The 13183-nt window shown below is 41.1% G+C and overlaps 1 protein-coding gene across 2 annotated transcripts in view; it reads left to right on the top strand.

Annotated features, from left to right (window-relative positions):
* The window catches only part of tmem214 (transmembrane protein 214), a 61281-nt gene extending 51649 nt beyond the window's left edge, over positions 1-9632 (top strand). For both annotated transcript variants that reach the window (XM_070885113.1, XM_070885112.1), the window contains 3 exons: positions 3673-3841; positions 4665-4816; positions 6957-9632. In XM_070885113.1, the coding sequence (XP_070741214.1) occupies positions 3673-3841; positions 4665-4816; positions 6957-7083 (448 nt within the window). In that variant the 3' untranslated portion in view covers positions 7084-9632. The remainder of the gene's footprint in view (positions 1-3672; positions 3842-4664; positions 4817-6956) is intronic.
* The last annotated feature ends 3551 nt before the right edge of the window (positions 9633-13183 follow it).

The raw sequence follows: 13183 nt of genomic DNA, 5'->3' as shown, positions 1-13183 counted from the left end.
GCCGTGGACTCAGCTCCACTTACCTGCCTGCTCCCCATAACCCTTAATTCCCTTATTGGTTAAAAATCTATCTGATTTGAATACATTCAATGAGCTTGCCTCAACTGCTTCCTTGGGCAGAGAATTCCACAGATTCACAACCCTCTGGGGGAAGAAATTCCTTCTCAACTCGGTTTTAAATTGGCTCCCCTGTATTTTAAGGCTGTGCCCCCTAGTTCTAGTCTCCCTCACCAGTGGAAACAACCTCTTTGCCTCGATCTTGTCTATCCCTTTCATTATTTTAAATGTTTCTATAAGATCACCCCTCATCCTTCTGAACTCCAACGAGTAACAACCCAGTCTACTCAATCTATCACCATAAGGTAACCCCCTCATCTCTGGAATCAGCCTAGTGAGTTGTCTCTGTACCCACTCCAAGGCTAGTCTATCCTTCCTTAAGTAAGGTGACCAAAACTGCACGAAGTACTCCAGGTGCGGCCTCGCCAATACCCTGTACAGTTGCAGCAGGACCTCCCTGCTCTTGTACTCCATCCCTCTCGCAATGAAGGCCAACATTCCATTCGCCTTCCTGATTACCTGCTGCACCTGCAAACTAACTTTTTGGAATTCATGCACAAGGAACCCCAGGTCCCTCTGCACTGCAGCATGTTGTAATTTCTCCCCATTCAAATAATCCTCCCTCTTACTGGTTTTTTTTCCCCAAGGTGGATGACCTCACATTTTCCAACATTGTATTCCATCTGCTAAACCTTAGCCCATTTGCTTAACCCCTCTCAATCTCTTTGCAGCCTCTCTGTCTTCTACACAACCTGCTTTCCCACTAATCTTTGTCATCTGCAAATTTTGTTACACTTTACTCTGTCCCCTCTTCCAGGTCATCTATGTATATTGTAAACAGTTGTGGTCCCAGCACCGATCCCTGTGACACACCACTAACCACCAATTTCCAACCCGAAAAGGACCCATTTATCCCGACTCTCTGCTTTCTGTTAGCCAGCCAATTCTCGATCCATGCTAATACATTTCCTCTGACTCCATGTACCTTTATCTTCTGTAGTAACCTTTAGTGTGGCACCTTATCGAATGCCTTTTGGAAATCTAAATACACCACATCCATCGGTACACCTCTATCCACCATGCTTGTTATATCAAAGAATTCCAGTAAATTAGTTAAACATGATTTCCCCTTCATGAATCCATGTTGCGTCTGCTTGATTGCACTATTCCTATCTAGATGTCCTGCTATTTCTTCCTTAATTATAGCTTCAAGCATTTTCCCCACTACAGATGTTAAACTAACCGGCCTATAGTTATTTGCCTATTGTCTGCCCCCTTTTTTAAACCGAGGCATTACATTAGCTGCTTTCCAATCCGCTGGTACCTTCCCAGAGTCCAGAGAATTTTGGTAGATTATAACGAATGCATCTGCTATAACTTCCGCCATCTTTTAATACCTGGGATGCATTTCATCAGGACCCAGGGGACTTGTCTACCTTGAGTCCCATTAGCCTGTCCAGCACTACCTCGCTAGTGACACTGATTGTCTCAAGGTCCTCCCTTCCCACATTCCTGTGACCAGCAATTTTTGGCATGGTTTTTGTGTCTTCCACTGTGAAGACCGAAGCAAAATAATTGTTTAAGGTCTCAGCCATTTCCACATTTCCCATTATTAAATCCCCCTTCTCATCTAAGGGACCAACATTTACTTTGGTCACTCTCCCATTTTATATATCGGTAAGCTTTTACTATCTGTTTTTATGTTTTGCGCAAGTTTACTTTCGTTATCTATCTTATCTTTATTGCTTTCTTAGTCATTCTTTGCTGTCGTTTTAAAATTTTCCCAATCTTCTAGTTTCCCACTAACCTTGGCCACCTTATGGTTTTTAATTTGATACTCTCCTTTATTTCCTTGGTTATCCATGGCTGGTTATCCCTTCTCTTACCGCCCTTCTTTTTCACTGGAATATATTTTTGTTGAGCACTATGAAAGAGCTCCTTAAAAGTCCACCACTGTTCCTCAATTGTGCCACCATTTATTCTGTGTTCCCAGTCTACTTTAGCCAACTTTGCCCTCATCCCACTGTAGTCCCCTTTGTTTAAGCATAGTATGCTTGTTTGAGACACTACTTCCTCACCCTCAATCTGTATTACAAATTCAACCATACTGTGATCACTCACTCCAAGAGGATCTTTTACTAGGAGATCGTTTATTATTCCTCTCATTGCACAGGACCAGATCTAAGATAGCTTGCTCCCTTGTAGGTTCTGTAACATATTGTTCTAAGAAACAATCCCATATGCATTCTATGAATTCCTCCACCAGGCTACCCTGTGCAATTTGATTTGAGCAATCGATATGTAGGTTAAAATCCCCCATGATTACTGCCATTACTTTTTCACATGCCTCTATTATTCCCTTGATTATTGTCCGCCCCACCGTGGAGTTATTATTTGGGGGCCTATAAACTACGCCCACCAGTGACTTTTTCCCCTTACTATCCCTAATCTCCACCCACAACAATTCAACATTTTCTTCATTCGAGCCAATATCATCTCTCAACTGCCCTGATATCATCCTTTATTAACCGAGCTACCCCACCTCCTTTCCCTTCTTGTCTATCCTTCCGAATTGTCAGAAATCCCTGTATGTTTAATTCCCAGTCTTGGCCACCCTGCAACCACGTTTCTGTAATGGCCACCAAATCATACCCATTTGTAATGATTTGTGCCGTCAACTCCTTTACTTTATTTCGAATGCTGCGTGCATTTAGGTGGAGTGTTTTAATACTAGTTTTTAAACCATGATTTTTAGTTTTGACACCTCCTGCAGCCTATTTATATTCATACATATTGTTCCTTCCTATCACCTTGTGGTTTACACTTACCCCAGTACTACTCTGCTCTGTTGCATCCAGCTTTTTGCATTCTTTCTTGGGGTCCTGTTCATCTGCACTCTCTCCCACTCGAACTAGCTCACAGCCCTCTCCTGAGTTCCGAATACTCCGCGCATTGAGGCACCGAGCTTTCAAGCTTGCCTTTTTATTACACTTTGACCCTTTTAGAATTTTGCTGTACATTGGCCCTTTTTGTTTTTTGCCTTGGGTTTCTTTACCCTCCACTTTTACTCATCTCCTTTCTGTCTTTTGCTTGTGTCTCCATTTTGTTTCCCTCTGTCTCCCTGCATTGGTTCCCATCCCCCTGCCATATTAGTTTAACTCCTCCCCAACAGCACCAGCAAACACTCCCCCTTGGACATTGGTTACGGTCCTGCCCAGGTGCAGACCGTCCAGTTTGTACTGGTCCCACCTTCCCCAGAACCGGTTCCAATGCCCCAGGAATTTGAATCCCTCCCTGCTGCACCACTGCTGAAGCCACGTATTCATCTGTGCTGTCTCGTTGCAAGCCCCAAATATTATTTATAATTACTTGGCATAGATGTCCAGGTTTGCACAGAACCCTTTGTTCACAAGCTATTTATTGGAAGTCTCTGGAATATTCTGTTCAATATGAATCTTAAACATGTAAATACTGTTACTTGTCAAAAGATGAATTCATCTCTGGCAAAGGGGATCATAGAATTGAGTGGGAGCTTTGTGTGTTAAGGATTCAAAGTGCCATCTGCTGCAATTGGTTTCTGATCTGTCCATATGCTCATGTTCATTATCTTCACAGTTGGATAGAAACACATATTCCTCATTACTACTCTGAGGCTGTAACCATGTTTGGGCCAAACCTTGAGCTAGCTTGGAGAAGGCTGACTGAATTAGTTGTGTATACAAAGGAGAAGTTGTCAAGTCATATTGCATGGATCATTGAAAATCTGCCCAAGTTTACTGAGTGGGTAAGTACAGGTTTTGAAGGAGAATTGCAATGCACCTTCTCGATTCTGACACCTGGATCAATTAAAATGTGCTTCAATTCCTATTCATAAATTTGGTTTGATTTTTTTGAGTACTTGCTCATGAGTTGCATGCTTAATTTTGCAGTGGTGAATTGACAAGATTACTGGTTTCCCACCTACTTTTTATGTTTTGGTTGTTTTACAAGAAATTTAATGTGACTTTATATTGTAGTTCAAGAAGCAAGTGGGACACCACAATCTCCATTCTCATTCCCACCTCTGGCTTACGGTAAAAGGTCCAGTTCCCAATCTGCAAAATAATCTGATTTGGGGAGAACTAGACAGTACAAGATTGTTAAATAGCAGGCCCCAGTCAAGGAAATAATGGCTCCCATCAGAATGCCAGCCATTAGTAGGGGATTTGAACTGTAATATTTTAGAATAAAGACTCCAGCTAAAGGTCACTGGGCTCCTAATGGAGTGTATCTTTCAACTCTCTAAATTTTTAGAAAATTGCTGGCAGTGCAAGTCTTATTTTAAAAGAACATTCCAAGTTCCCATAGGCAAACATAATTACAGCATGTGTCTGTGGCAGCTACATGCTTTAATCATATTGCACTATTCTCCCTGTGTTTTACATTGCCGGGACTCTGGTAAGTGGTGCTCAAGCAGAAGCCATGACTTCCGAGGTACTTGTTTTCACCCTGTCACTTCTGATGGATTTATGAAAAACTGGCTCCTGGACACAGTCTGAAGCATGGATTTAGCTAGCTTTTATATATTTTTTTTCTGTCTCAGTACCACAGTGCACTTTTTCTTACAGCTTCGTTCGAACCTCCCAGATGCGGTGTTGCAGCTTGTAGAGTATGTCAAGGAATTGCTTCTCTTTATACATCAGAATTACCTGTTTCCAGCTTTGGAATATATGAAAATGGTCATGAAACAGTGGTGGAAACAATTTGTTAATTCTTGCGAGTAAGTATCTCTGTTCTGTGCTGTGTTTCATTCTGTTTTGTTTCCAACCTGTTCAGGCTGATGTCATTTAAAGCCTACATTTTCTTAGTTGACCGTAACGTAGGTACATTGCTTACTGTTACAAATTTAGTGTGTACCTTAGCTATTCTCTTTGATACAGCAGTGCTGGTCATACAATAGGTCTGAGCATCTTGCATTGTGCCAGTGCTACACAATATCTAACTTTCAGATTGCACAACTGGGGTATAACAATAGTACCCCATTGTAATCTGAACTTTCGGTACATGTGCTCCACCAATCTTTTTAAAGGCAGATTAACAAACACATGGTGATATGAGGGCAGATAGGAATTGTTGAGCTGCTTTATTTCACATGCCACAAGTGAACATAGAGTAACAGTCAAAGCAAGCACAGAAAAAGCCCATTACGGCACAACCAGTTTAATGCTGGCGTTTATGCTCCACTCGAGCCTCCTCCCTGCTTTCCTCATCCAACTTGCAGCATAGCTCCCTCTTCCCTTCTCCCTCTTGCTTATCTAGCTTTCCCTTTAAATATATCTATATACTATTCACCTCAACTACTCTGATAGCGAGTTCCACATTCTCACCACTGAGTAAAGAAGTTTCTTCTGAATTCCATATTTGATATCTTGGTGACGATCTTGTGTTGGTCTTTTTTGCTCTTCCCCACAAGTGGAAAAACACTGTCTACTCTTTCATAATTTTAAAGACCCCTAAGGTCACCCCTCAGCCTTAACAACAGAAGAGAGACTCGGCCTGTTCATCCTTTCCTGATGGGCATAATCTCAGTTCTGGTATTATGCTTGCAAATCTTTTTGCACTCTCTCCAGTGCTTCTATCCTTTTTATATGTTGACCAGAACTGCACATCGTACTGCGAAGTGTGGTGTAACCAAGTTTTGATACAAATTTAGCAATTTCTCATACTAGGTACAGTATAATTTTTCTCAAACATGGGAGGGGAAATAAACTGCGTGCCATGTTCTTTCTGAGGGCTACCTTTTTGGGCTGTTTTTTTTTAAAATGAGGCCAATCTGCATTTTTTGCTTCCAGGTGCAGACTTAAGTTTTAGACTCCTCAGTCGCTTGTTCTAAACCTGACTGCCTGTTTCTCCCTTGGGGTCTCCAGCAAAATGATCCACCATTAGCCTTGTTAATGGGATACATCTCTTTCCCAACACCCACCCATGGATTGAGTTTAAAGTGGTCATCTGTTCTCTAGATGAATGTGACCATCCCAGCTAATAGGCATGAGATGTGACAGTTGACATTTGTCTTTTATCTGTTTGAATCCAAAGCGTGGCCCTTCTGGCTTCAATACACATGTCCCATGTCTGTGGCCTTTTTACACCTATTTGAATCCATTTTGTTTTAAAACCAGATCCTGAAACAACTCAATACCACAATCCTTTCCATGAAACCGAAAAGATCAAAATATCTTATAGGTGATATTTTGGGAGGGGGGTGGGGTTGAGGCTGGGAGTGGCAAGGCCATGGAGAGATTTGTAAACCAGGATGAGAATTTTTAAATTGAGGCGTTGCTTAACCAGGAGCCAATGTAGGTCAGTGATCATGAGTGATGGGTGAGTGGAACTTGGTGCAAGCTAGGACATGGGCTGGTGAGTTTTGGATGAAGTAAAGTTTACATCGGGTAGAATGTGGGAGGCCAGTCAGGAGTGCTTTGGAGTAAGTCGAGTCCAGAGGTAACAAAAGGCATGGATGAAGGTTGCTGAGGCAGGAGTGGAGATGGGCAATGTTAGGTGGAAATCAGCAGTTTTAGTTATGCCATGGATATGTGGTCGGAAGCTCAATTCATGGTCAAATATGACCCCTAGGCTGTGAACATTATAATTATTTTAATAAAGGGTTGGCTAATTATTTACATTCGTGTATTAACAGACATATTTAAAAAAAATACTTAATGGCTGTTCAAGGTATATAACTAAACTGGTTGTGATGCTTTGAATACTGAAAGCTAGAATTAGTGCTATTCTAACATTAAACTTAGATTTGTGACGACAATCAGTAAATTACCTAGTCCGATGTGTTATCTGGAAACCTATATTTATAGCATTCTATTAAATATTTTTATGCTAATTCTTGCATGTTTGCCAAACTTCAGGGGTCAAATCAGTTGGGAGTGTATGAAGAAGCATTTTGTGAACACCACGCATTTAACGTGGAGTTATCTACAGAACACTACTACAGCTGTCAAAAACTGGGCCTCCTCAATGATCTCCAATCACTGAACAAGAAGCAAATTCCATGTTCTTTTGGGAGTAGCAATTATACAGTTGGAGCATTGAGAAGCTAACTGCGTTTTCTGCTGTGGAGAGGATTGAGAATTGATTGAACTAAAAGTACAAATGCCACTTAATTCTTTGCTTTTGTTATAACAATTTTTATCTATCAAATGCATGTATTTTGTACTCACTTTTTCCAAAAGTCTTTAAAATATTAACTGTCGGTGTCTTCTAAACTGACTTTACATGTGTTTCTGCACATGACGACATTGGATGATAAACATCTGAATGTTGCAGCTTTAAGTTAAATTTAACATGGTGTAATAAAACAGCTGAGAGTTTTGATTCAAATAATGGTTTATTAAGCGTACAGCATTTCTATTAAAAAATCCAATGCCATTCAAGCCAGGTGCTCGCACAATTTAATGGGACAACTTGTATATTTTTAAGTAACTGCAATATTAACAACTGATTAACTTCTTTAGTAGTCTTGCAATGGTTTGTTTCCAATTACCATAGTAAGTAATGAGCTAAATACATTTGTGCTGCATGCTGTCTGTCAAGAGGTTTTGTGAAATATTTTGTGAAATGTTATCAGTTTTAGCCTTTTTTAGTTAAATAGTACTCATTTTAAGTTCTTTGGCTATATGACATTTGAAATGGGTTGCCAAATCTTGAGACTGTCAAATTTTTAATTTGGCAAAACATAGTCTTAGCACTGTCCTGTTCTAATTTCAGGTTGCTTCTATTCATGAGCTGATGCATTGCCTTTAATCCTCATCTAGTGGAATCTACCTTTGTTTAACATTACAAATGCATCATGCTACCAAATGACCTGAAACTACCCATTCTTCTCCAATAGAAGTGAAACAATGATGGTCACTTCAAACGCATCCATTTTAAAGGTGTGACTTAGCTGCACTAAACATTTCCATAATCTGCCCCAGTCATGGCAAAGGCATTTTTAAAGCAAGTACCTCTCTCTATATACTGTTTCTATCTTGCTGCTGCTTACTGTAATTGTAATAATTGCCAGTCCATCAATCCAGTGCTTAAAATGTAATTCTGTAAAGACAATTGACTGACTTGATTTCACATACCAAAAGAGCAGATTTTTAGAAGACATCTTGTCAGCTGTCACACATGTGATATTGCTGTTCATTTCCTATTCTAACCTGTCCCTTTTGAGTCCAAACCTTGGATAACAGTTGAGTTTTGTACTGTATTGACTTGCATATAGTATTGGATTAACATACAATCTCCATTTATTCTATAACCTTGCTTAATGAGACAATTCCTTTGTATGGCATTCAAATTGTTCAAGATTAAATCCATGGTCAGGTTAAGTAAATGTATTTGATCTGTGTGCCTGAGGGTTCCTAAGACCAGAACTGTTGCATTACATTTGAAAACTGAAGTCAATTTTTATATTTAAATATATATATTTTTGCATCAAGAAAATAAGTTATATTGTGGCTCCATTTTTTGGATGATTATATACCTGATGACATGATATTGGTGTTTGGTAACATGGAAAATTATTTCAAACATGACTGTGGTCTGTGATTGACTTATAGTTGCATCATAATTCTAAATGTAGAGTTCCAGAATCTTGTCTGCCCAGTTCTTCATGTGGATTAGTTGAGAAATGCTTCAATTACCACTCTGCTTTTTGAAAACCCCCTCTTTTGTAGGTGGTAGGTTTTTATAAAAATGGAGTAGCATCTTTAGTCTGGCAAACCTTTTTCACTTACAAACTCAACACAATGTTAAAGTACATGTAACTCACATCTGTGCTTGATCTTCTGATTGAAAAGACTTGTTATTTTTCAAACAAGTTAAAGTATGCCAAATGCTTTGGTCTTTTGAAAGGATAAAATGTGTTCAAAGTAATCTGGAGGTACTTGTAGAAATGTTTCTTCCATGTAAGTGTCATATTTCCCCATACCAACATCTCTCGCTCTCCCAAATGGTACGCATGAATTGATGCAAAAAGGCAGGAGGACTATATATTTGGTAAAATATGCATTAGTCTTTTCTGAAACTAAAGCCAATATTGTACTGTTTAATTAATTTGGAACAGATATTTCAAAGTTTGACAAATGTAGCTTATGTACCTTAAGTTGGCAGTTACATAAAAATAAGATTGTTTCCCGTCATTGTCCTTAAACCCCCTCTCCTCCACTCCTGCTCCTCGCCTATCCAAAGTACTAAATGCAAATTTCTTGTTTGTAATCCATGTTACAAGGTATAAAAGTTGTTTGGCTGGCCCATCACCTGGCTCCATTTATATATGACGACTAATTTTTTTTTTGCTGTCGAAGTGCAATACTGTTACCTTGTTCATTGATTAATTTATTAAAGGGTAGTTTTAACCCAAGGAAAATTTTATATGTACATAATTATGGGACCAGAGTGCTGGTTGTTTCGTGAACCTTATGCGTACTGGCCAAATACATGTTAATTCTGTTGCAGGACAAATGTATGGTGTCTCTCACTGTAAATTTCAATCATGAATTTATTTCTTGTGAAAAATAAAAATGGTATTTAACCACCATGTTTTGACTTATTTACACTTGGTAAATGGCACTCCTAACTTCAATATTCCTCATAACCATCCAGAATTGCCTTTAGCCAGATGGAATAAGTGCTGTTGTCACTGGACTACCAGTTAGCTGAGCTGTTACATGGTAGATGCATATAATTGTAGTTCAGTCTCTGTGTACAGATAGCATTAATTTCATTTCAAGGGAAGATTTTTCCTTTTAACATTTTAATCACACTTCTCCCTACATAATCAACACTGATGCATGTATTTCACTGCTTTGCTCTGATGACGTTATACGAGAGAGGGAGGAATTCCTCTTTGTTGGGGTTGTCCATGAGGGTCCTGAATTTCATTTTGAAGGGTGGAAGATGCATGTGCATAAATTCTTTTAACGTAGGGTGGCTGTTGCACAGCAGCTACCTCACAGGTTTGGCAGAGCCGGGTCTTTGTTCAATGGCAAGGGGATCCAAGACAACTGTAGACCATGGGTCATGTACACACACACTCCTACTGTCCTTCCTGCAGGTCCGCCCTCTCCTGGGTCCTGACCTTGCTCCAAGATGCACCACCAGTCAACTACTTAGGTTCCTGTGACACTGCTTTTGTCGTCCTCTTTGCTTCTGTCGTTTTCTCAGGATGGCTCACGCTGCTCCCTGCAGGGGCTGGGTCCTTCTATCTCTGCTGCTGGTGGTGTTTCCCAACAGGTCTGCATAGAATAAAAGGGACAGTGGCAGCATAGATACAAAATTGGCTAAGTGACAGGAAACAGTAGTGGTGAATGTTTTTTTTGGACTGGAGGAAGGTATAGTGGTGGTCCCTGGGGGTCTGTTCTTGTACCATTGCTTTTCTTGATATATATTAATGACTTGGATGTGGGTGTACACAAAGCTTGAAAGTAGTGAAGAATGATGGACTTCAGGAAGAGATTGCCAGGCTGGTGAAATGGGCGGACATGTGGCAGATGAAATTTAACACGTGCGAAGTGATACATTTTGGTAGAAATGTCAGAGGACATATAAACTAAATGGTACAATCAAAGGGGTGAATGAACAGACCTGGGGATATATGTGCTCAAATCGCTGAAGGTGAAGCGTAGGTTGAGAAAGCAGTTAAAAAGGCTTATAGGATCCTAGATCAAGGTGTAGAGTACAAAAGTATGGACATTTATGAACCACCTGTATAAAACACTGGTTCGGCTGTAACTGGAGTACTGTTCAATTCTGGGCACTATACTTTAGGAAGGATGTGAAGGCGCAGAAAAGATTTACGAGAGTGATTCCAGGAATGAGGGACATCAGTTACATTGATAGACTGGAGAAGCTGGGGTTGTTCGCCTTGGAGCAGAGGCGATTTGATGGTGTTCAAAATCATGAGGGGTCTAGACAGTAGATAAAGAAACTTCCCATTGCCAGAAGGGTCATGAACCAGAGGACAAAGATTTAAGGTGATTGGTAAAAGAACCAAAGGCAATGCAAGAGAAAACATTTTTACACAGCGAGTGGTTAAGATCTGGAATGCACTGCCTGAAAGGGTGGTGGAGGCAGACTCAATCTAATCTTTCAAAAGGGAGTTGGATAGGTATCCTGAAGGAAAAAAATTGCAGGGCTACGAGGGCAGGGGATTGGGACTAGCTGAGAGTTGGCATAGGCTGCATGGCCGCCTGTACTGTAACCATTATGATTCTACGAGAAGAGCTATTATGCTGCTGGGTGTAAAGTACAGGCCATCAAATAGTGGGAAGGAGATGGAGGAGCAAATTTGCACGTAAACTAGAAATATGCAACAACTTGTGTGATAATAATGGAGGACTTCAATTATTCCAAAATGCTGGTAAATTAGCAGTGTAAAGGCAGAGAGAGGAAGCAATTCCTGAAATGTGTACGAAAATTTTCTTGATCAGTATGTTTCTTGCCTAATGAGCAAGAAAGCAGTACCGGATCTAGTACTGGGGAATGAGTTGGATCAAGAAGTATGTTTCAATGGGGGGAGCATTTGGCAAACTGTCATCACTATCGTGAGCATTAGTGTAGTTATTAAAAAACGGAAAAATCAAATGTGAAAACTCAACTGGAGCGCTAATTAGTGAGCTGAAAAATGATCTGGCCCAGTTGCACTGGAATCAAAGATTGGCAGGTAAAAGTACAAAGGGTGGGACCATCGTGAGAGTACCATTACCACAGGTCTGTCTTCACTAAAGAAGATGTTGCCAATGTAGCAGTAAAGAAGGAGGCAGTAGCAATATTAGGTAGGATATAAATAGGTAAAGAGGTACAGGTTGTACCTCTCCAGTCTGGGACTCTGGTCCGGCAACATCATTCCCAATGGGGAGGGGTTGCTCCTCTTCTGGCTCGGAGACGTGTGCCATATACAGTAGACACCTCAAATCGCTGGAGAAATACCACTGATGTCTCCACAAAATCCTGCAAATACCCTGGGAGGGCAGATGCATCAACTTCCGTGTTCTCGATAAGGCCAACATCCCCAGCATCGAAGCTCCACACTCGACCAGCTCCATTGGGCATGCCACATTTTTCACATGCCCGACACAAGACTCCCAAAGCAAGCGCTCTACTCGGAACTCCTACATGGCAAGCAAGCCCCAGGTAGGCAGAGGAAATGTTTCAAGGACACCTTCAAAGCCTCCTTGATTAAGTGCAACATCCCCACCGACACTTCGGAGTCCCTGGTGAAAGATCGCCTTAAGTGGAGGAAGAGCATCTGGGAGGGTGCTGAGCACCTCGAGTCTCGTTGCCGAGAGCATGCAGAAAACAAGCGCAGGCAGAGGAAGGAGCGTGCGACAAATCAGACGCTCCACCCACCCTTTCCTCCAACGACACTCTGTCCCACCTGTGACAGAGACTATAGTTCCCGTATTGGACTGTTCAGTCACCTGAGAACTCACTTTTAGAGTGGAAGCAAGTCTTCCTTGATTTTGAGGGACTGCCTATGATGATGAGAGTACAAAAGCAAGGAAATTATGCTAAACCCTTATAAAACACTGGGCAGGAGGTGTCTCCAGCTGCACCAACTCGAGCTCCGTGTTTTGGAGCTTGAAACATAGAATCATAGAAGATAGGTGCAGGGGTAGGCCATTTGGCTCTTCGAGCCTGCACTGCCATTCAATGAGTTCATGGCTGAACATGCAACTTCAGTAACCCATTCATGCTTTCTCGCCATATCCCTTGATCCCCCGAGTAATAAGGACTACATCTAACTCCTTTTGGAATATATTTAGTCAATTGGCCTCAATAACTTTCTGTGGTAGAGAATTCCACAGGTTCACCACTCTCTGGGTGAAGAAGTTTCTCCTCATCTCGGTCCTAAATGGCTTACCCCCTATCCTTAGACTGTGACCCCTGGTTCTGGACTTCCCCAACATTAATAAGAACATAAGAATTAGGAACAGGAGTAGGCCATCTAGCCCCTCGAGCCTGCTCCGTCACCCAACAAGATTACGGCTGATCTGGCCGTGGACTCAGCTCCACTTACCCGCCCGCTCCCCATAACCATTAATTCCCTTATTGGTTAAAAATCTATCTATCTGTGATTTGAATATAT

This window comes from Pristiophorus japonicus, chromosome 7, assembly GCF_044704955.1.
Source record: "Pristiophorus japonicus isolate sPriJap1 chromosome 7, sPriJap1.hap1, whole genome shotgun sequence".
NCBI classification, from domain to species: Eukaryota; Metazoa; Chordata; class Chondrichthyes; family Pristiophoridae; genus Pristiophorus; species Pristiophorus japonicus.
Note: the sequence above shows the minus strand (reverse complement) of the source record. Positions and strands in the feature narration are given on the sequence as shown.